Source organism: Branchiostoma lanceolatum, chromosome 17, assembly GCF_035083965.1.
Source record: "Branchiostoma lanceolatum isolate klBraLanc5 chromosome 17, klBraLanc5.hap2, whole genome shotgun sequence".
NCBI classification, from domain to species: domain Eukaryota; kingdom Metazoa; phylum Chordata; class Leptocardii; order Amphioxiformes; family Branchiostomatidae; genus Branchiostoma; species Branchiostoma lanceolatum.
This window is the reverse complement of record NC_089738.1, coordinates 11,848,996-11,871,522: the sequence shown is the minus strand read 5'-3', so window position 1 is coordinate 11,871,522 and position 22,527 is coordinate 11,848,996. Positions and strand designations below refer to the sequence as shown.

At 41.7% G+C, this 22,527-nt stretch overlaps 3 protein-coding genes across 4 annotated transcripts; 2 read left to right on the top strand and 1 right to left on the bottom strand.

The window, feature by feature from the left end:
• The first annotated feature begins 141 nt into the window (after window positions 1-141).
• On the top strand, window positions 142-3,667 carry LOC136423047 (uncharacterized). Its single transcript, XM_066411047.1, has 4 exons — window positions 142-332; window positions 1,604-1,750; window positions 2,476-2,609; window positions 2,985-3,667. The coding sequence occupies exons 1-4, from the start codon at window positions 266-268 to the stop codon at window positions 3,195-3,197; spliced, it is 561 nt and encodes a 186-aa protein (XP_066267144.1). The 5' UTR covers window positions 142-265; the 3' UTR covers window positions 3,198-3,667.
• Window positions 3,668-4,287: 620 nt separating this feature from the next.
• LOC136423049 (uncharacterized) lies at window positions 4,288-11,837 on the bottom strand. Its single transcript, XM_066411049.1, has 5 exons — window positions 11,768-11,837; window positions 7,610-7,767; window positions 7,116-7,268; window positions 6,839-6,997; window positions 4,288-4,675 (listed from the first exon to the last, which is right to left on the bottom strand). The coding sequence occupies exons 2-5, from the start codon at window positions 7,764-7,766 to the stop codon at window positions 4,665-4,667; spliced, it is 480 nt and encodes a 159-aa protein (XP_066267146.1). The 5' UTR covers window position 7,767; window positions 11,768-11,837; the 3' UTR covers window positions 4,288-4,664.
• A 2,556-nt stretch (window positions 11,838-14,393) lies between these two features.
• On the top strand, window positions 14,394-22,335 carry LOC136423036 (uncharacterized). Of its 2 annotated transcripts, XM_066411031.1 has the most exons (9): window positions 14,394-14,443; window positions 14,608-14,737; window positions 15,257-15,478; window positions 15,936-16,070; window positions 16,515-16,757; window positions 17,456-17,701; window positions 17,977-18,099; window positions 18,573-19,274; window positions 19,844-22,335. In XM_066411031.1, exons 2-9 carry the CDS (start codon window positions 14,659-14,661, stop codon window positions 19,999-20,001), a joined length of 1,908 nt encoding a protein of 635 aa, XP_066267128.1. In that variant the 5' UTR covers window positions 14,394-14,443; window positions 14,608-14,658; the 3' UTR covers window positions 20,002-22,335. The 2 variants fall into 2 exon arrangements, with proteins under 2 accessions (XP_066267128.1, XP_066267129.1); XM_066411032.1 differs by lacking the exons at window positions 14,394-14,443; window positions 14,608-14,737 and adding an exon at window positions 15,673-15,723 and having other exon boundaries at window positions 15,367-15,478.
• The last annotated feature ends 192 nt before the right edge of the window (window positions 22,336-22,527 follow it).

The window sequence follows — 22,527 nt, the reverse complement described above, 5'->3', positions numbered from 1 at the left end:
GAATATTGACGCATAGCAAGTCATTGTCTTTTGGCACCAGTCCACGACAGGCGCACCTTAGGTTTATACGGCCCAAGATGGCCGCCGAGACGTCGCCATAGCAACGACTGACGACACAAAGCCTACGGCATTGTTTCTCATAGTGTAAGATTACTTTGTACACATACAAGGAAACTGCGCAGCACAGGTTTGTTCCTGCTTGTTGCTGAAATTTTCAACAAATCCACGCTTATCTGAGGAAAAAGGAAGCTAGAACTGCCGAAATATGGTCGGGAAAGCAGGCTTCCTTATCGGGATTGTCCTGCTCCTGGCCCAAACAACAACAATCGCAGGTGAGTTAAGTAGGACGATTTTTTGTGTTGACGATGTGAGTGAGAGTAGTTCTATTATGGCCAGGGGCTATCATGTATCATCTGAAAAGACCCTCCACACTATCTACATAGGAGTATACATGTTCATATTTGAAGATGTTCTGAAGAAAATATCACTGTGATTCTTGTCAGCTTATGATTTGGGGCTCATCGTGTGGCAGAGAAGTCGAGTCCAACCTGTCATGACGATGCGAAAAGTGGTCAGACTTTTCCCCAGATAGGTGGATGGCGAATGGTTCCGAGATCTTGCGATTGAAACTTTTGTATCACGCAAGAAAGAATGTGTAATTTTCAGACTACAGAGTTTATTCTGTGCTACATGGAAAACTGTTGACGATCGACCATGCTACAGACAATGCATAGTTGTTTCTGAACCCTGATTCTAAATCACAAGTTAGGAGATTTGAGTTATGTTCTAAATCACTGTATGTATTGTACGTAACAGGTGTAATTGTGTGTGTGTAATGTTAAGGTTGGGGGCGTTTCCGGCAACTAAACAGGGCTATACTTCATACTGTCGCCAAGCCAAAATTTTCGTACAGGCTAAGCTTGGAAGATTTCATCACGACCCTACAGTACTACAATTCCAGACCCTTGAGCATTTGATTTAGCTCTTGTAACACATTAATCCGAACTATAGTTAATGTAGTCAACTCCCTTGTAAAACAGTACGCAAAAAGATACAACTACGTGACAAATGCCGAGGAATCATTTTAATGGAAAATATACAAATGATATAACACATAATGCTTCACATTGAAAAACAACGGACATATATATGATCAAGGGACATTGGACACTTCTTTCCTTGCCCATCTCAATAATGTATGATCAAAGCAAATTGAATATCATTGTTTGTGTGTGTAATGGGCCATAAAGAAGTTTTCCTAGGCTATGATATACAATGCCATAGATTTGATAAAGGATTCACGGCAATATGATCAACAGAGATCAAGTTCCAAAGCTTTTTGTGTTGAGTTTAGATGTTGATAATATTACATCTAATATGATTCCGCCAGGGTACATCTTGAAAAGATACGTCCAAACAGATCTCCAACCTAGCGTCCCCTAGTATTATTCACTCATGCATATCTAAAGAGTGCATACCTGGGGGGGGGGGGGTGCTGCATTTGAGTTCTATGAAGCCCACCGTTTTTCAAAGTGGCGGATTCATGTAAACCGCCGGATTTATGTTAACGAAGTTACATGTTGTCTGTTCTGTAACCCCACAGCTTGGTGCAATTGGGCTACCGAGTACACTTGTGACAACCTGAGATGCGTCCTCAACAGTTACAAGTGTAATGGTAACAACGATTGTTGGGATAACTCGGATGAAACATCCGCGGCTGGATGTAGCACTCTTAACTGGAGCTATACCAGTGAGTCTATTTCATCTTAAATCAAATCTGACACAAGTCAAACAAACTTGGTCTTGACAGTCTGTCTGATCAAGCCCTCATTAATTTGTTACTAAGGGGTTCATCTTTTGTTTCATCTGATTACAATTGTAAAATTTTGGGTTTGACAAGCAAACGCTTTAAAACCAAGTACGGCTGTGTTGATATATTGTTTGTTGCGCATATTGCTTGTTTGTATTGGACTACCCAATTGCTGTTTCTTATTGTTATTGTATTTGTCTATGTAAGTTGTAATTCTTATTTTCAGAGGTAATGTTTGATATTAGCTACAGCTAGAGTGCATCACCTCTGTGTCATGTGTATTCTTCAGTTGTTTAAGAAAAAAAAGTAAAACAAACTTAGGCCGTGACTACCATTCGATGCGCCGACATCGTGACATATGGCGGCGAGAGTCATTGTCACTCACAAGCCTAAGAAACCCCTGATAAGTGTTAAGCCCCCTTCCCACTGGACCCGCGGCACGCTTTTTCAATTCGATCAGCCGCAGCGACGCCGCCAGCGTGCCGCGAGTCCTGTGAGGGGGGGGGGGCTTTACTAAGAAACGCAGCTGTACTAGTAAAATCATACATGGGCGTTTAGAAGTACAGATATCATTACACGAGCTTGAAAAAAGAAAACAATGTTATTCTTTCTAATATGATCCCGTTACGCGTATTGATTTATTGTGTTGCTGAAATTTTTTGTAGCTTGGTATTGGACTCCGAGTGTGGGAACGATCATCGGGATTGTCTTCGGAGTGATCAGTTTCATCGTCTTCATCGTGGTGGCTTCGTACTTCTGCTGCTGCAAGAGTAACAACACCACACGGACCAGCATCGTGGTGAGTAATCTATCAACTAGTTAGATAACCTATACTGCTTTGCGACACGACATGCAACCCACAGACAAAAGTTGCAGCAATGAAGATATATAAAAGCGCTGCATTTTCTATATTGGAAATCGCAAACGCTCACAAACAAACACGCACGCACACACACACACACACACACACACACACACACACACACACGTATACACACACACATGCACACACACACACACACGTACACACACACACACACACACATACACAAACACACACACACACACAGAGGGGCAAAAAACAACGCTTCACTCCCATTCCATCACTTCACTACATACATACGCTATCAGTGAAACTAAATAACTGTCCTTACCTTCCATGGCTGTTCTGCAGGTGCCGACCCAACCAGCCACCGTTGCTTACACGTCGAGCAGCCAGACGATGTACACCCAGCCGGGAGGGTACGGCTACGGACCGCCCCAGGCCCCGCCTGCGTACGGCTCCCCCCCTGCCCCGGGGCCGCCAGCCTACATGCCCCCCGCCCAGCCCGGCATGTCACCCTACAACAACGACCCCGCCTACCCACCCACGGCCGGCTTCAAATAGTAAATCTCCACCCTAGAGGGATTCTATTTTTCTAAAGTCTGATATGCAGTACGTTGTGTATATTTCATATAAGAAGCATATTGTTCTATTGTTGTTACATAGCGGTATCGGTGTGAATTGGAGATATTACTTCTAAGTGTTTCGTTGATTCAGCTAAAAACGTTATATATCAGTCAAAGTTTTGGAGGAAGGAGGGAGCCTAGAATGCATTAACATTAGCATATTATAGACGTATCCGTTTTTGTATGACATAGCCCGGAATATAGTCCAGGCATTTTTGTTGGCTATTAATTCCCTGTCCCTTTGGAACCAGGACATCTTGCCATGCTGCATATATGATATGCAGTTTGTGGATATCACTCAACGCGAGTTGAAAATTCTATCCTGTTGACTTAAACGAAGTGTATTCTCGAAGAGCGGTGTATATAAAGTTTTTGTTCTGTTTCTTAATTAAATATATATTTGATGTCTTCATAATGTCTTTGATGTCTTTGCGTGTCTCTCTCTATATGTTTTATATTTTGCCTGAGTTTTTATGTGCGATATCTTTTGCGATTTCGTCGGTTTTGATACAATACCTTAATTCTTCTTTAGTCAGATAGGAGGCGTCTTGTCATATGTAATATGGATTTTAATACTCTTGTGTTTCACGACCTTTTTATCAATGACTGTGCGATCGACAGTCAATTAAGTCAATAAACGCTGTACCCTCCTCTGCTGAACTTAATGAGGAATATACTTTGTTTGCTGTGCAAAAGCTATTGATCATCGTTGTATTGCTCGCTATAGAAGGACAGATGGTGTGTAAGAACTTAAACGCTAAGATGTATCAACTGAAGGAAATCCGCCTGCTCTTCAGCTTCATGAACAACGGACAGTGGACTTTGGGGAGTACCTCTTTTCGGTGATGATGTGGTCATGACAATGACGACAACTGGAATTGAAACTCCCAACCAAGCACGATCGCCTGCTAAGTGATGCGCGCTAATGCACGAAACGTACTTGTCTTTGTGACGATGTTTTTTGTCGACGCTACGTAACATTAAAACAACACTAGATATCAACTGAATCAGCATACAGCAGACCAATGTTTTGTCTTATGCCTTTATTCTCCCCACCGCTACAAGATTTTGCAAAAGGAAATCAAGTAAAAAACGATTCGAAAAAACATTTTCTGGTCAATCAATCAATCAATCAATCAACCAATCAATCAAAAGAAATATCTACGTCGAGCTTCGTAACAGTAATGTTAGACCATGGTCACTCGGCCAGTTATATGCTGGATGTTAATCATGGTTATCTATGACCAATATTACACCAATATTACACCTTAGTGTAAAAAGAAAAAGGTAGATATAGCGTCAGCTCTATTATTGATAGACTGATCTAAAACTATTCGATCTATCTTCGACAGGGTCTCTTCCTGCTTGGGCTGGGGTTATCCAGTCAGGACCATTGCCACAGGGTCTAATCGGTCACTGAGGAAAAAGAGAAGTCGTGTAAGTCTTTCAGTTTACCCAGCACATGTATTTCATGTAAGTGTACTTGCGTCCATCCGTTAAAAAAATGTGGGATGTCTGATCTATACAAAATCTTTATTACCTTCGCGACGAATGGTTTCGTCGAGAAGGTTATGCGACGGTGCTTGTCTGTGTGTCTGTTAGTGAACAGAATAAGTCGAGAACGCCTGGATGGTTTGTTGTCGTAGTTGGTGTGTCGGTGTGTATGTGGCAAATCTCAAGATGATTAGATTTTGGGCGAAGTGTTTTGCATAATTAACGAGAAAAGTGTAAAAATGTGTTCAATTGTATGCTTTACTATGCGTTCTGGTTGCGACGGGGATATTGATACGGGTAGATTGGGGGCAAAGTTGGTCATGAGGGGTCATGAGGGGTCATGAGGCAGTCAGTTACATGTACTGCAGCTGCCAGGGACAAATTGGCTATCAGCCAGCTGTAGGGCAGATACAAGAGATAGGCTTGCCCATGCAGTAATGCTTTAAAGCACTAAAACAAGGGCTCAGAAAAGGATTCACCTTAATTGCAAGCCCCAAAAATTCTTATGCACCAGAAAGCCACATCTGTCTACTTTAGAATCATGCAAAGAAAATAGACAGTTGACCAGCTCGTTCTCTCGTAACAGCTGACAGACGAAAACAATCGTCAACTTTGACCTACTCCCAGCCTGGAAGAGTCCACTCGGAGCATGTGAAACCAAACCACAAAGATATCTCCTTACACCAATTAAAAGACTGAAACATACAAATTTTGACCAAAGTTGGATATACACGGCCTTATATGAGTAAGAACAGTCATTAATGCAGTGCCACAGCATGGGAATACCGAGCATGTCTGTGTGTCTGTTAGTGAACACGATAAGTCGAGAATTCTTGGAAGGATTGTCTTGGTATTTGGTATGTTGGTAGGTCTCGATGAAACCTGAAAATGATTAGATTTTGGGCCCCCTATCGGCTTGTTACGGTACTGCAGCGGAACTTCATGTTATGATATCTCGTGTTGTGGACATGCTATGGAACTGATTTTTAAGTGGTAGATAGCTCGTTGGGCAGAGAGTAAGTGGTATAGGCTTGGGTCCCCTAGCAACTTTTTTGGAACTGCAGGGGTAGGTTTTGCTTCAGACTTTGAAAGGGAATAACTCAAGAAGGGCTTGATGGAAGGTCATGATTTTTTGCATGTACATAGCTTGAGCGATGATGTACATGATTGGATACTTATTATGCAAATCAGTAACTAATTTGCATAATTAATGAGGAAAGTTTATACATTCATCAATTTCCATGATAGGACTCGCAAACATGTGACATATGTAACTGAGGAAGAGAGAAATATTAATAGATATCAGCTATGCAAATGAGAACCTCATTTACATAATCAATGAGAAAATAATATAACTCGAGATGGGCTTGATGGATGGTCATGATTTTTGGTATGTAGATAGCTTATGTGATGCTTTGTATGATTGGATGATAATTATGCAAATCAGATTATAATTAATGAGGCAATTTTAAAAACCTGCTGTGTTCCATGATATGACTATTCAAATATGTGACATTTGTAACTGAGGAAGAGAGGAATGTCAATAGATAGAAATTATGCAAATGTAGGCCTAATTTGCATAATTCATGAGAAACTACTATCATTCCATACTAGTAAATAACGGCAATTTCATACTTGTTGCATTTAGAAGTTGTGTGAATGTGAACACCATTGAATCAAATTATGCTAATAAGGAGCTTATTTGCATTATTGATGAAAAATGTTAGCATAACCTTCTTTGTTAAGCTCATAATCATAACAAGGAGGTTTGGACAACTTATGTTATTTGGGTGAGGAGGATCAACTGGTATGATTTTTGATTGATGAAAAACACTCCTAATACGTCAGTCATAAAGGTCAAAATCATTTCGCGAAGGTATGAGGTCGTAGAACTCTTGTTTTTACATTTTTCCATCACCTTTGTTTTTTATCATCATTTTGTTGTCTTTTCTAATCTTAAAGTTCAGTTTTTCGAGCCCGTTTTTTGACAAGCCCACTTTGGTTATCTTTTATTTTTCTACTGCACTTTATGATGAAATGCAATGATAAACACAGGGCGTGGCTTTGAACTAGAGTCATCCTTACCATCAGGGTCGCCGTTGGCTCCCTCTAGCTCCTCCTCCAGCTCCTCCAGCTCCTCCTCCACTTGGCCCAAGGCGGCATCTTCCTCCACTTCATTCATCTTCTTCTCCAGCTCTCCCGCGGGCCCCTGCAGGTTAGCCGCTTTCTTCCCGAAGGCGTCTCCTGAGAAAAGAAAGAAAACTACTTGATAGATATTGTATACAAATAACAAGAATCTTAAAGAAATTGGATTGAGAAAAAACAAATAGGACTTTTAAAGGTTTTTATGAGTTCTCCTCACCATCGAGATCATCATTGAGCCCCTTCACCTCCTGCGGTCCTCCCAGATCCAGGGATGCACCCTCGAGCTCTTCCGCTTCATCCACAGCTTCCTTCAGCATAGCAGCAGCATCTTGGAGCATCTCCAACTGCTCAGCGAGGCCCCCTAGGGCCCCTGTAGCACAAAATAAACATGTAGTATTAGATGCTACACACTTAATGGCTGCTTGTTACCTTCATGAAAAATTGAGGTCTTGTTTTGTGTGTGTGTGTTTCTGTATGTACATTTGTGTATGTATGTGTGTGTATGTCACCGGATATTTGTAGTAAGTATAACTTAAGGACCCTTGGATGTTATACCGGTTGTTTTGGGTATGGTTGCCTGTGGCCTTTCGTTGCATCGGCCTCTCGTTCCATCACCGTGCAATCCATTCTGATTTTCATCAATGTTACACCATGACGTATGGCCGATTAACCTTGTTGTTGATGGTAAAAAAACGTCAAAATGTCAAGTACCTGCGGCTGTTTCTTCTTTTTTGGCGGAAATACTAGGCCTCCGCCTCCTCCTCCTCCTCCTCATTAAGGACCGCAGCCTCGATTCTCCGGTAGAAGCTACCATCTCTACCAAGACTGCTGCTACCACCATGACAGCGATCATTGAAGCTACCTTCATGCTGTGAATAAAAGAGTGAAGGGGTGAATTTGTTACAAACTCATACTACACTTATGATAGTACCGCTAAACTTGTTTCTGATTTGGGGTGGGATACTTTAAAGAATAGACGGACATCAAATAGACTTACAGTACTGCAGAAAGCAAGGCAGCGAAAGACAGCCTTACCGGTCGAAACTCATTTGAAGCCTACACCGCGCCAATCGCGACACTCAAATCAAAATTCATATAAGGCTCTACCATTCCACAAAGACTGTTATAGATACTCTTTTTAACCTCAAACTGTTAGAGACTGGAATTCACTAGTCTCCAACCAGACCCAATAGATTGCAAAGACCGTATCCAACTGGAAGAAGGAGCTTATAGTGCAATCTAAGGTCTGGAACAAGTCGGTCTGAACAAAGGCTATTAACATCTAATTGTTACCTAATCAAACTGTGCTTCTGTAAGTGAGTTTATTACTCTCTGCTGTCCACACGGGCGTGCGGCGCCATGCCGGGCTGACACCTCCAGGCCGCGACTGAGAGGTCGTTCACTTGGGCAGGGCTGTACCGCGAAAATTAAACTTCCCAGGAAAAATAAACTAAATGTTGCCAACAGAAAAGACTTGGTCTCTTTTTCAAAATCAATCTGTTACGAAGATCGCTACCAAAACTGCTTCAATCGTCACAAAATGCGATCAATTTTGACCAGTTACGTCGGAACTGTAAGGGCAATTCCCGCCATGTGGTCACGTGGAATCTTGCAGTTAATCTCTAGTAATAGTGGCTTGAACCCGAAACAGTAAACATTGTCTACGAATGTTTTTGTAAGCACGGTTTTCCATGATGCCACAAACATCGCCGATGGGTGAAAGAAACTGCTATTGTGAGAGCTTTTTACTAGGCTCAACCAAGGCGCGAACCTCCCACTGGGACGTGCGCGGGTGACTGGGCTTGGTCATAAAAAGATTAGTACCCCGGACATTCGTACGGCTGTTAGCATTACAACGAGGAGGGGCAGCGGCACCTTTATTGAATAGAAATGCTCCGCCCTGTTTGAGTTGTAGCAGACCTTGGGTTGGCTATGAAAACTCCTTCTGCCTGTTGGATACGGTCTTTGCCAACCCGTAGGTCTGCTTGGAGACTAGAATTCACTACCACAGGACGTCACGGACACAGCCGATCCTCCCAAGTTCAAGGAGGCTGTTCTCTTGCAACTGAGAGGACAATAAAAGCGCAGCGCACTCTCCCCTGGGCGCTTTACCCCAACAAGAGGGGTGTTGCCCAGTACCCGATCAAGATCAAGATGAAGACCTGAAAGCGTTACTTTTAGCCGGATGTTGTACGTACCGTACTACGTTGTGTTTTTTCCACCCAAAAGCGCAGCTATATTGTCTCCTTCCTTTTTTTTCTTTTTCAAATGGAACGGAGTGGGTTCTGATTGAGAGGAAAGGGGCGTTGTCGTAGAAAAAGGCGACAATTAAATTTAAGTCATAGTGATACAATTCAACCGGCATCAAGCAAACAGGGCATGAGTATATCAAGATAGTTAGATGTTGAGTACCAAGGGTGGCTGTTTGGTATTTCAAGATTCAAATTTCCCACAGATTTGTGAATCGATCTCATATAATCTTAGTAGCAGCAGAAACCTCACTCTCTAACTTTATTTTATCGAAGCGACTATCGGCCACGGAAGTATGTCATTGAATATATTGTAAATGCAGAAATGTTTGCGGGGGATTTATGTTCAGGGTTTTCGCGGTGAACTTTCAGCGCGAACATAAAACCACCGCGAAACTTTTTGCCCACCGATGAATGTAGCGCTACTATTGTTTCAAACGCGAACTTAAAACCATCGTGAACACTCCATTTTCTCCCCACCGCGAAAGAAGATCCACGCAAACTGAAATGCATTTACACTATGCGAGAATAGTTTTGGTCTGGAGATGACACAATTGTACTATCTGTGCAGCGATTCGGTATCAACTGGTCAGCCAGGGTTATTCATAAACCAGTCGAGCTACTTCTCTGTCATCGCTACAGGGCAGTGTCCCTCATAAAGAGGTAGGAATCTTCAGACCCAATGCCCTATTTGCTCAGTCGGTGGAAATAGGTTACTGGGATTTGAAATGGCCCATTGTCTTCAGGAGCGCCCCTCCGTTTCTGTCAATCGCAAATCTTTCTCTTACACGTTTCAGGTATGTGCAAGATTAAAAAAAGAAGAAAAAACCAAGGCACACCAACAGTCACATTGGTCCTACCATGACTTTTAGTGAGACTATGACATGACCGACTGTTGCAGGTATGTGCAAGATTAAAGAAAAAACCCACACCAACAGTCACATTGGTCCTACCATGACTTTTAGTGAGACTATGACATGACCGACTGTCAAGAACCCTTTCCGCCACGAGACTGATGAAATGTGTACGACACACCATGTACCAACAACTGTCCACAGAATGACTTTACTTTCCTGGCGTAAATGAAACCTTAGTAGCTATGGTACAACGAATATGACTGAATCTTTCTCAAGAGGCAGTCTATCTTCTACTTGCGATGATTTCGTCACGACTGCATTGTGGACCTCACGACGGAGGTAATAAATAACAGTATCTGGACCACTGACTAAAATAAACGGCGTGAGCTCTCTTACCTTATGGATGCGGTTGTCGTTCACGGAGATATGAATATATGCTGGAACAGCTTTGTTGGTCTGGAGATAACTAGCTTTCTTACTCGGCTATATACTGTGTCTGTACAACGTGTCAGTTTGTAACTGGCCAGCAACGTGTAAGTTTGTAACTGGTCAGCAAAATGAGGAACTAGTCGAGCTGGTTTTCTCTCCTTAGGAAAGGGATGAGAATCTCAAGATTGATCATGGTCAGTTTATGAATCTGCTACGGTGACCAAGACACGAGTCATACGAATATCCACTCTAGTTTCCCAGAGAACACTAGAAACATTATACTAATATTAAACCATAATTCGGCCCTTAGTCACGTATGTCGATGTTGCTTGACGTGTTCTTGACAGAAAAGATTATGACCTACTTGATCAAATGCCTTCGACCCGGTCTTAATCATTCGGTCGGACTCATCGATAATCTTCGTACGTACTAGCCGAGAACTCACTTCCGTCTCTTTCAAAACTGAAAAGTACAGTTCATCATTTCTATCTTCAACCAATCTTCTTTCATGGAACGAATGACCCTTAAATGTCCAAATTCCTCCCACCATTATAACGTTTTTCATACTCTAGGCTTGAAGTCATTAGTACAATTGACATGTCTTTTGTGTAGGGTGCGTTGCATGCTACCTTCTTTGGAGTTGCTAACTTTACTTACATTATGTCGACATTTCACAACTATATTACTGCTGACGTGCAATGAGGATGTTCTTTTGCTCGTTTGTTTTTTCTTTAATCTTGCACATACCTGAAGCGTGAAAGAGAAGGATTTGTGACTGACAGAAAAGAGGGGTGTTCCTGCAGACAATGGGACATTTCAAACTCACAGTGACATATTTCAACTGACTGAACAAATAGGACAAGGTTACATGAAGATAACAAAAGGAAGATGTTTGGTGCAAAGCTTGGCTGATAAGTATCTCCATTTCACGATACGAATTTACCACGATTTTCAGACAAAATGTACGACTCACGGCTAAACGTCTTGAGCTACCAAGTTTAGAATGCCGTATTAGAATGTCAGCGGATATCTGAAAACTTTAGGATGTCAAAAGGTCAGAAATGGCATTCAGGCGGCTTCTTTTCAAAGTACAAGACATGCCCAAGGTGTATCTCTCCACAGACTTTCATTGTTGTTGTCGATTTGTGACTGGCAGAAAAGAGGGGCTTTCCTGTAGACAATGGGACATTTCAAACTCACAGTGACATATTTCAACTGACTGAACAAATAGGACAAGGTTACATGAAGATACCAAAAGGAAGATGTTTCGTGCAAAGCTTGGCTGATAAGTATCTCCATTTCACGGCACACATTTCCCACCATTTTCACATTACCTCTGCAGTGAAGTTCACTACAAAAGGTGTCCGATTGCGTGGTCTTTGACGTCAACAGTCCGCGGATATATGTCCCTCGGCCCTGTAGGCTTGCATTGTGGGTAATGCCTATCGGATATACATAATTTTGAAGTTCGTAGAGCAATCACTAACATAAGAATATGTAGTCATAGATGGAATGTGGATATCGGAAGATACCGTAAGATTCCCCGTTACCAGAGGTTTTGTCCATTCTGTCCAAATGAAATAGAAGATGAAGAACACTTTATCCTAGATTATCCACGATATCATGATAAACGCTCGAAGCTGTTCAGCCTTCTTTCCGCTTGCTCAACAGAATTAACGTTAGATACATTACATCCTATAGATAAATTCAAATACTTTCTAGAAGGAGACAACTCGACATGTTGAAGTATTCCTATACTTGTGCGTAGGTTAATCATTTTGTATACCATTGATTGTTGTTTGCATGTCTAGTTGTAGAAGACCTTACTAGAGTCGCTGTACTTTTGTTTTGTCAATAAAGGTTTCTCTTTAACTATGTACCCCGACCTGTAGCGTGAGTACCCCGGCCCGTAGCGTATGTACCCCGACCTGTAGCGTATGTAGCCCGACAAGTAGCGTATACGTATGAACCCCGACCTATAGCGTGTGTACCCTGACCTGTAGCGTATGTACCCCGACTTGTAGCGTATGTACCCCGACCTGTAGTGTATGTACCCAGACCTGTAGTGTATGTACCCCAACTTACGGCGTATGTACCCCGACTTGTAGCGTATGTACCCCGACTTGTAGCGTATGTACCCCGACCTATAGAGTATGTACCCGACGTGTAGCCTATGTACCTCGACCTGTAGCGTATGTACCCCGACCTGTAGCGTATGTACCCCGACCTGTGGCGTATACGTATGTACCCCGGCCTGTAGCGTATATACCCCGACTTGTAGCGTATGTACCCCGACTTGTAGCGTATGTTTCCCGACCTGTAGCGTATGTACCCCGACCTGTAGCGTATGTACCCCGACCTGTGTCATATACGTATGTACCCCGGCCTGTAGCTTGTGTGCCCCGACTTGAAGCGTATGTACCCCGACGTGTAGCGTATGTACCCCGACTTGAAGCGTATGTACCCCGACCTATAGCGTTTTTCCCCCGACTTGTAGCGTATGTACCCTGACTTGTACCATATGTACCCCGAATTGTAGCGTATGCACCCCGACCTGTAGCGTATGTCCCCGACCTGTTATGTATGCACCCCGACTTTTAGCGTTTGAATGGTCATTTCCAATGCAGCCAATCAAGCAAGCACCCCAGCCTGTACTCCGACTTGTAGCGTATGTACCCCGAAATGACCATTCAAACGCTACAAGTCGGGGTGCATACATAACAGGTCGGGGACCGACTTGTAGCGTTTGAATGGCCCTTTCCATCCAATGCAGCCAAGCACCCCAACCTGTACCCCCGACCTGTTATGTATGTACCCCGACCTGTAGCGTGTGTACCCCGGCCTGTAGTGTATGTACCCCGACCTGTAGCGTATGTACCCCGACAAGTAGCGTATACGTAATATAAAGAAAGGTGAAAGCCCCTTACTCGTAAACAGTTCTTGTCTAGACCATGCATGATATCATATTCAGATATGTTTCATTTATGTCTCGTGGGTTTTGACTTTGACATATTTCCCACAATGCACCTCGCTGTGCAGGTGCAGTTTAAGCTACGAACCAACATTTTCTACCATAACAGCGCAGCTGAAAAAATCAAGGATTTCGAATTTGTTCAACTTCGTAGGTTTTGGTCAGGTGTGCTGATGTTTTGCGGTTCATTTTCTCCTTGTGTGTCTTCTGTAACAACATGGCTAAACAATAAACCAATTGAGCAGAGGAAAGACATAAAACGGATGACCCTATAAGGTAAAACTATCAATTCTCATTTGTTGTCTTTGACGTCAATTGAGAGGAAAGTCATGTATCATTTACGATTGTCGTCATGACACAATGCTCGTGCAATCCTCCATAACGAAGGATGTACTATCTCTTAGCTACCATAATCTATACCTAAATTATTAATAGAGGTTATTACCATGGTGCTTAGAAACCATTTGGTAACATAAAGTATATGAATTCAATACGGAATTGAGCCTGTCATTTTGCGAACAAAGAAGTATCTTTAAAAAGTCACATACGTAGTGTTTATGTGTATGTGGTAGTACGGGCTCGACTGACTACATAATTCAGTGGGAAGGTATTCAGAAGCAGATATTCAGAAGACTAAATATAAACCCAAGTGACATTTAAACGGAGATGTAACAATGGGAGATCCATGTTGGCGTGACTGTCAATCGCCTTCATTATTCATAACCATTGACCCTGATCGATGGGAGCATGTATGCATTACTGTAAATGAAGAAATGTTCGCGGTGGTTTTATGTTCGCCGTTTTCGCGGCGACTGTTTCACAGCAAACTTAAAACCACTGCGAAAACTTTTGTCCAATACTGTAGTAGTATGTGACTACAGTGCTGCCGCGAAATCAAAACTACCGCGAACACTCCATTTTCCCCTTAGCGTGAAATAAAACCACGCGAACTTAAATGCATTTACAGTATCCAGACGTCTGCGCGACATAGCAACTACAACATTACAACTACAGCAGCGTGTAGCAGGGTACGGGGAAGGTAAGGATCCTTAAAAAACGTGCACCCTCCTGACTTAACTGTGTGTTTGTCTTTGAAAACATAGTTGTGGATAGCAGTATCCGTCCGCTAATACTAGATTTGAGCTGTCCGTTTGAGGTCATTCTTTGTACACAGCCAGTAGGTGTCTGTCCGTTGTTTTTCAGATGGTGGCAATATGGTCTCAGTGTCCATTTTGAAAATTCCAATCAGCCGCAATGGACACATTGCTGACGGTCGGGTCTGCGAATGTTTGGTTACTTTTGGTGAGCACTGTCAACCTCGGCGCATCGGCAGGTAAGTTTAAGACTTTATTCTGACCTTTATATTATTTACTTATGGATATTTTGGCTTGCGGTAGCATCGCGTTATTAAATCTTTCGTGATCATGAAATTTAGAAACAAAACTCCGTGAATCCAATAGCATGGAAGACATAAGATGTTTTGGACAGTAAAAAATACAAAGTTGTGCTTCAGATATTGTTAGGAGTAAAGTTTTCTGCCATGTCGGCTTCAACAAAGAATCTTATACGTAAAGACATGTAAAAACAGCTGTAACAGATCTAGACCCACTGTGTCATAGCTTATAACAGTCTTTCCTGAAACTTCACGGTGTTTGTAGAAGTACATATTTGTCTTGATATGTTAATTTTTTTCAGTGATTAATTACGTATTTCATCCTGACGAATATTTTCTACATATTGAATATTGCATATTGTAACTTGAACATCCCCTCGCCAATTCTCTCTACTGTCGCCATTTGATCGATTTGGAACAGCCAAAATGACCACAACTTCTCATTCTATATCACTGCAGCATGCACTAACGGAGGGACCTATACCACATCGTCCAGTGCCACTATCACAACTGACAACTACCCGTCCTTCTACCCAAAAAGTAGCTGCACTTGGAGTTTGGAGGTCCCCTCTGGCTCATTTATCCTGTTAAAATTCAGTTCATTTAATATTGAGGAATTCGGAAACTGTGCCTTTGAAAATGTAATCATATATGACGGCAACACTAACGGAACAAAACTCGGTAAGTTGATCTCATACATCAAAGCTATCACTGACCTACTGTATTTACCCCAAGGTTTAACCCTAAAACTTTGATACAAAAATTTGGATAATGGTTGCTGAAATCATAGTTAAAAGCATACGTGTATCGGGTCTATTGTTTGTCATTTGAGTGAATTCGAAATAGAATGTGTTCAAAACATTAACGTTACTTAGATGAATGATGTGCTCAATGGTCCCAGCAGAAGACAGGATTTTCCTCTAAAAGTAAATACTTATTATTTTTAACTTACTGGTACCTTCGTTACTCGCTTTGCATATCTTGACAAATAAATTTATAACAAATATACATGTAGCAACGTCGATCTGCCTCAATATCTTCAATTTACAAAAGAAATGAAAGTAGAAATTTACTGCTCTTCTTAAGTTTGCTTTCAAATATCGTCCCCAACCATTTCACCCCTTTATGAATGATCCAGGACAGTTTTGTGGAACCATCTTACCGCCTGCCTTGCTGTCTACAAGTAACACCATGACAGTAGTTCTGTCGACGTTTGGATTCAGTAACACAGAGTACACTGGCTTCTCAGCTTCATTCACAGAGAAGGGCTCAGGTAAACAAACATTTGGTGTTGGGATGTACTTACACTTTCATTGCGATACTACACTGGAAACAAGCTTAAGGTTCAAAGATAAATACTTCCGTATAATATTTGGAGTTTTTCGTACTGCTTGACCTGATTGTAGCTCATTAATTATCACACTCTGCATGTAGTCAGGCAAGCAACAAAGAGACCTTAGACCCTATATTTTTGCATATCATCAGCATTTTCTCAATATATAGAACCATGTTGATACTTCGAGCATGGCAAAATGACGGCGATAGCTATGGCCTTCGAAATATCAACAATTATCGGTCAATGCTTTTTTACTTGTCTTTTCTTATAGCTTAACTAAGTATGAAAAGTTATTTGCATTACAAATTTGGTGATGTCTCACTTGAAACTCAATACATTGTTTATTGAAGCATTTTTTTTTAAAATTTCATCAACCATTAGATTGTCAAAGGGGTGATGGAGCAAGCTACCGAGGAACGGTGTCTGTGACAGCAACGGGCAACACGTGTCAACGCTGGGACAGTCAGACACCTCAAGCACACTATGGCTTCAACACACCTGAAGATAACCCATCATCCGGACTGGAGCAGAACTACTGCCGGAATCCGGACGGCGAATCCGGAGTTTGGTGCTACGACGCGGATAACAGCACCAGATGGGAGTACTGTGACGTACCAGTCTGCGGTAAGGTCTGATTCTGTAACCTTTGATTTTAAATGATTTCATTATACAATGTAGTTGCAACGGTACAATACACGTGGGACACAAGCAGCTATTGCTGGTGTCGTGACCCACACATAAAACAGTACAAAACACGTAGCGAAACATGTATTTCACGGACTACAAGTAACAAAGCGATAGATACAATCTAAAAAAAAAACAGTATGATAATTAAGATACGACCTAACTATACCTTAGCTAGAGCTGATGTTTGTAACGTCTGTTTCCTACAAAAGCTCACTACACTAAATGGTACGCCGCACGCTACTCAGTAACTAAAGAATACTAAAGTGGGGAACCTCATGTTTAATCCAATTTGATGTGTATGAAATAGTCATTACATGATATGATGGTCTAGATGTATGCAAATGATATAATTTGATACTTAAATAATGTTGATTGGTAGCAAATGACAGTTGATAATTTAAGGGAGGCTATGGTTTTCTGTGAGTGTCTGTGTACTACTCCTATACACATTGTCCTGGTTTTTACTTAGTTTTGTTGTGCCCCGTGTGTGTCCATCTTCTGAATATCTATTTGAATTTGCAATTTTCTTTTGAAAAAACAATAAAGGTAAAAACAATGCAGCATGCAAGTCATGCAATAAACAATCTTTTTTGTCCTTTTCCTGCCGCTATCTTTTTTTATGAAATTGTGTTTAGACCTGGACTCGGGGTGCTACAACCTTGCGAGCTGGACCGGTGCTGCAACTGGGACCATCTCGTCCATGTACTACGGTACCAATAGTAACTACGAGGACAACGCTTCCTGCAAGTGGGAGATCACGGTCACATCCGGGAAGTACGTGACCTTGACCTTTCACCGGACATTCAGGGTCGACCCGTTCTGCCTAGGAGGAGACAAAGTGACGGTCTACTCTGGGGTTACCAATGGGCTGACAGAGCTTGGTACGGGTTCATTCTATTATCTACACGCGTACTTTACTTCGCCTCTTGTTTATTATGAACTGATGCTGTAAATGCATTCAAGTTCAAGGTGGTTTAGTGTTCACCGTTTTCAAGTTCACTCGAAAATGCTTGATCTGTCTTCTGCCCGCCTGCCACCTTGTTTCAACGGTGAACAACGAAAGACCACCGCGAACACTCCACATTCATAGATTTGTCGATAGATATTAACCATAGATTCAAAGATATATTATAAGATTTTTTTGCATTTTTTCCAGGATCATTCTGTGGTACCACAACTCCTTCCACGGTTCAGTCATGCTCCAATAAGATGACTGTAGAGTTCACAACGGACTCCGCTAACGCTTACCGTGGGTTTCTCGCATCATTTTCAGAATCAGGTACGTGTTTACCACTGTCTGTAGACGTACGTCAAGTCCCTGTCACACACAGCCATCCATGCACCCCAACATTCTCCAGACCATGGTTGGGAGTTAGTCGTGAGCAAGGTCATCTGTGGTTTGGAGTTGGTTGGCGAGGTTAATTGCGTACTAGTCTTTAAAAGTCGTATGCGCCATTCGACTATAGATAAGAATCAAAGTCAGGAAAGTCAAATCTGCTCGGATGCGATCAGATGAGTGAATCGGAGCTGAAGTAGAATAGATTCATGGCTACTTCCAACCCAGCACCGACCTTGGTTGGGGAGTGGTCGTGGGCAAAGTCGTAAGAAGGCCCTGAATGTCTGAAAGGCACTTAAGGAAGACATATCCATAGAAGACCGTCTTTCAAAAGGCCATACATTGAACTACATGTTGTTTTTAAGTCACGCATTCGTATTAGTTTGTAAACCATAGAATTTGACTTGACTGTACAGACACGGCTTGTGCTGTCGTGACTACGTCGATGACCTCAACTGCTGGAAGAACGTCAGCTGCCGCTACGACGACATCTTCAGCTACAACACACCCAGTCACTACACCTGTACGAACGGTGCCAACAACAACTCCAACGCCGTTATCTACGCCACGGACAACGACATCAACAACAACTGCGCCACCGCCATCTACGTCACGTACAACGCCATCAACAACAACAACTGCGCCACCGCCATCTACGGCACGTACAACGCCATCAACAACAACAACTGCGCCACCGCCATCTACGGCACGTACGACAACAACAACAACACAACGTACAACCAAGTCAACAACAACAACAACAACTACAACGCCGTCATCTACGTCACGTGCATCGACCTTTACAGCTTCCAATGTGTCACCTTCACACCCAGCTACAACAGCAACAACAACAACAACGCAACGTGCAACGACACCGACCAGCAATGGACCAGCGGTGTATACATCCACTACAACGTCTGCACCGGTCACAACGTCGGGTGGGGGTGCACATGTTACAACCGCCACAACTAACCGGGCACCTGTAGCGTCGACTGGTCCAGTGGTGACAACGCCACCGCCGACGCCATCAGCTACAACAAGGGATCAGACTGCATCATCAGCATCTGCAGCATCTGCGAATACAACGGCTACAGCTGTATTGGTTACAGCAACTACCGGTACGATATATAACTCTCAATGGGATAGTTGATATTCAAGATACAGAAAGTACTAGCCTGGGTGTTATTCGATTACTACCGGGACTCCTACACTCGCTGTCCTGAGATTTGTTCAGGGCAGCGGCTGTAGGAGCCCATGTAGGAGAAAGATGGCACACAGGCTTCGAAAGTATATCACCGGGGTTGAAGGATCTTGAAGAGTACAGCCCAAAAGTCCTGAATTTCAAGTTGTTCCGTAAATAATGCCAAGCTTTTACTTGCTATAATAATAGGTTGACAGGACTTGCGTCCCTCTTTTGCATAACATCCTTGTTTCTTCTGTTATAACGTTCTTAGCAAGAGAGACCTTTGAAATGCATTGGAAATTAAGCTTATGCTAGAACATGTATCGTATAGCTGTATGCTAAAGCATATAGTATGTGTTTATCAGTTATGTCACTAACTCATTGTATCCTTGAACAGACGAAACAATATTGAATGCGTTGTATTTAATAACATACTTAAAGGGAGCATATCTGTGATATTATTAACAAATATATGATATATACCTTCCTATACTCCATATGCAGGGTCCGCCAAAGCCCCGGGGAGGCCTGTCGTTCAGCCGTGGGTTATTGGAACCGTGGTCGGGACTGGGATGGTTGCCATAGTCACGGTTACTATGGTAATCTTCTGTTGTTGTTGTCTCAAAAAGGATGACAATCGCGTCAGAGGCCTGTACGTGTAGCTAGCATGATCAGACCAAAAATACCTTATGACTTAAAGGAAAACAATATATGCCATCTAGTGGAGCTTAATCTGTTGAGTAAAATGTTTTTTTCAAAATAAAATTTGGACCTATCGTTGCCGAGATATCTACAGAATATAGAATGACAAATTTACTGCTTGGTGGCACCGCTTGGCAATTGAGCACATATAGTGGGCAATGGCAAAATAGAAGTAATTTTCATCATTTGATTTTTAACAAGAGTTCTACGACCTCATACCTTCGTCAAATGATTTTGACCTTTATGACTGACGTATTAGGAGTGTTTTTCATCAATCATCAATCATACCAGTTGACCCTCTTCACCCAAATAACATAAGTTGTCCAAACCTCCTTGTTATGACTATGAGCTTAACAAAGAAGGTTATGCTAACATTTATCATCAATTATGCAAATAAGCTCCCTCCTTATTAGCATAATTTGATTCCATGGTGTTCACATTCACACAACTTCCTAATGCCACAAGTATGAAATTGCCGTCATTTACTAGTATGGAATTATAGTAGTTTCTCATTGATTATGCTAATTAGGCCAACATTTGCATATTTCCTATCTATCAACATTCCTCTCTTCCTTAGTTACAAATGTCACATATTTGAATAGTCATATCATGGAACACAGCAGATTTTTAAAATTGCCTCATTAATCATGCGAGTTAGAATTTGATTTGCATAATTATCATCCAATCATACAAAGCATCACGTAAGCTATCTACATACCAAAAATCATGACCATCCATCAAGACCATCTCGAGTTATAGTTTTTCTCATTAATTATGTCAATGAGGTTCTCATTTGCAAAGCTGATATCTATTAATATTTCTCTCTTCCTCAGTTACATATGTCACATGTTTGAGAGTCCTATCTTTTGATGGATGTATAAACTTTCCTCATTAATCATGCAAATTAGATACTGATTTGCATAATAAGTATCTAATCATGTACATCAGCACTCAAGCTATGTACTTACAAAAATTTATGACCATCCACCAAGCCCTTCTTGAGTAATTCCCTTTCAAAGTCTGAAGCAAAACCTGCCCCTGCTATAGCCAACCCATACGTCTGCTTGGAGACTGCCTTACCAATGCCAACAGCTGGCTGACAGCCAATTTGTGTAACTGACGTTTCCTGCCTCCAATATGACCCCTCAGGACCCTTGCCCCTATCCATGACGCCTTAAATTGGAATAACGCAGCCAACACTACACATACTTCAGCATACAATGTAACACATTTTTACACTTTTCTCGTTAATTATGCAAAACACTTCGCCCAAAATCTAATCATCTTGAGATGTCCCACATACACACCGACACACCAACTACGACAACAAACCATCCAGGCGTTCTCGACTTATTCTGTTCACTAACAGACACACAAACAAGCACCATCGAATAACCTTGTCGACGAAACCATTTCGTCGACGAAGGTAATAACCGATACTTTCACTACATATAGAAGTTGCAAGTGACACACGCCTATCTTGTACTAATATTATCACTAGTTACTGAAATACCTATTTAATGTACATGGTTTAATCAATAACTAATTACTAAGTTACTAACTATGCATATATCAATATAGACTGTGATACATTTATCAATAACTAAGTACAATTATATTCAGCAGTCCTCTGATATTGGTTATTGGACACAGCAAGATGCAGCTGTCTTTTTTTTGCATTTTTATAAACATTGATTCATCTTTGTGATTAATCAATCGATTGACTGACAGCTTTCAATCGCAAGGTGGGGATGGGGGCACATGAAAAATTCAACGGAGTATCATATAGCCAAGCTGAAGTTGATAGAGTAGTAAGGAGCAGTCTAGTGTACTTCTCATTTTTGGCAAGACCCATCTATCATAATCAGTTTAGTAATCTTTTGATTGGCAGCTGTCAATCACGGGGGGGGGGGCACATGAACTATACAATGTAGTTTTAAAATAAACTACAGGCGATATTAGTATTTTAATTGAACATCCACAGACTGCATAGTCTGCATCCATAGACTTTGAGTAACTTCGATATAGATGTCAGATTTGCTGAATGATGTTATGAATATCATATTATCATTGTTTTGTTACGTGGACGAACACTTTTAATGGGTGACAATGTTTCGTGTGTGATATTCAACCTCATATACGTATACTTCAATATGAAAAACAGCAGTTTCACTGTCATATTAAACGTTTACGCAAAGAAGCATGCAATTTAGAACCACGAATAATTCTCTCTATGTTTCAGTCTATTGTGTTAGTGGTGGTCCGTATTGGAAATAAATACGATACAATTCACACTTCCACTGCATCAATGGATGCTTAAACTACAAGGTTAACCTATTTAGGGGACAGGGCGGTACATTTATTGATCTCCAAGTAGATGTAAGGAACGAGCTCTTTCACGGTATCTTACGCCTGTTTTTGCAACATTTGTTACTCTATCCTAGGCAATAGGAGAAGGTGGAGCGTTAAATAATGCAATACTAAAC

What these genes read in the sequence shown, in the direction of transcription:
- LOC136423049 (XM_066411049.1), bottom strand. Translation starts at nt 7,766, where the DNA reads ATGAAGGTAGCTTCAATGATCGCTGTCATGGTGGTAGCAGCAGTCTTG. An exon ending in AAAAGAAGAAACAGCCGCAG is followed by an intron (nt 7,269 to 7,609) that starts GTACTTGACATT and finishes TTTGTGCTACAG; the next exon opens with GGGCCCTAGGGGGCCTCGCT. An exon ending in GCTCAATGATGATCTCGATG is followed by an intron (nt 6,998 to 7,115) that starts GTGAGGAGAACT and finishes TTCTTTTCTCAG; the next exon opens with GAGACGCCTTCGGGAAGAAA.
- LOC136423036 (XM_066411031.1), top strand. Translation starts at nt 14,659, where the DNA reads ATGGACACATTGCTGACGGTCGGGTCTGCGAATGTTTGGTTACTTTTG. An exon ending in CAATGGGCTGACAGAGCTTG is followed by an intron (nt 17,702 to 17,976) that starts GTACGGGTTCAT and finishes CATTTTTTCCAG; the next exon opens with GATCATTCTGTGGTACCACA. An exon ending in CGCATCATTTTCAGAATCAG is followed by an intron (nt 18,100 to 18,572) that starts GTACGTGTTTAC and finishes TTGACTGTACAG; the next exon opens with ACACGGCTTGTGCTGTCGTG.
- LOC136423047 (XM_066411047.1), top strand. Translation starts at nt 266, where the DNA reads ATGGTCGGGAAAGCAGGCTTCCTTATCGGGATTGTCCTGCTCCTGGCC. An exon ending in CCAAACAACAACAATCGCAG is followed by an intron (nt 333 to 1,603) that starts GTGAGTTAAGTA and finishes GTAACCCCACAG; the next exon opens with CTTGGTGCAATTGGGCTACC. An exon ending in CCACACGGACCAGCATCGTG is followed by an intron (nt 2,610 to 2,984) that starts GTGAGTAATCTA and finishes GCTGTTCTGCAG; the next exon opens with GTGCCGACCCAACCAGCCAC.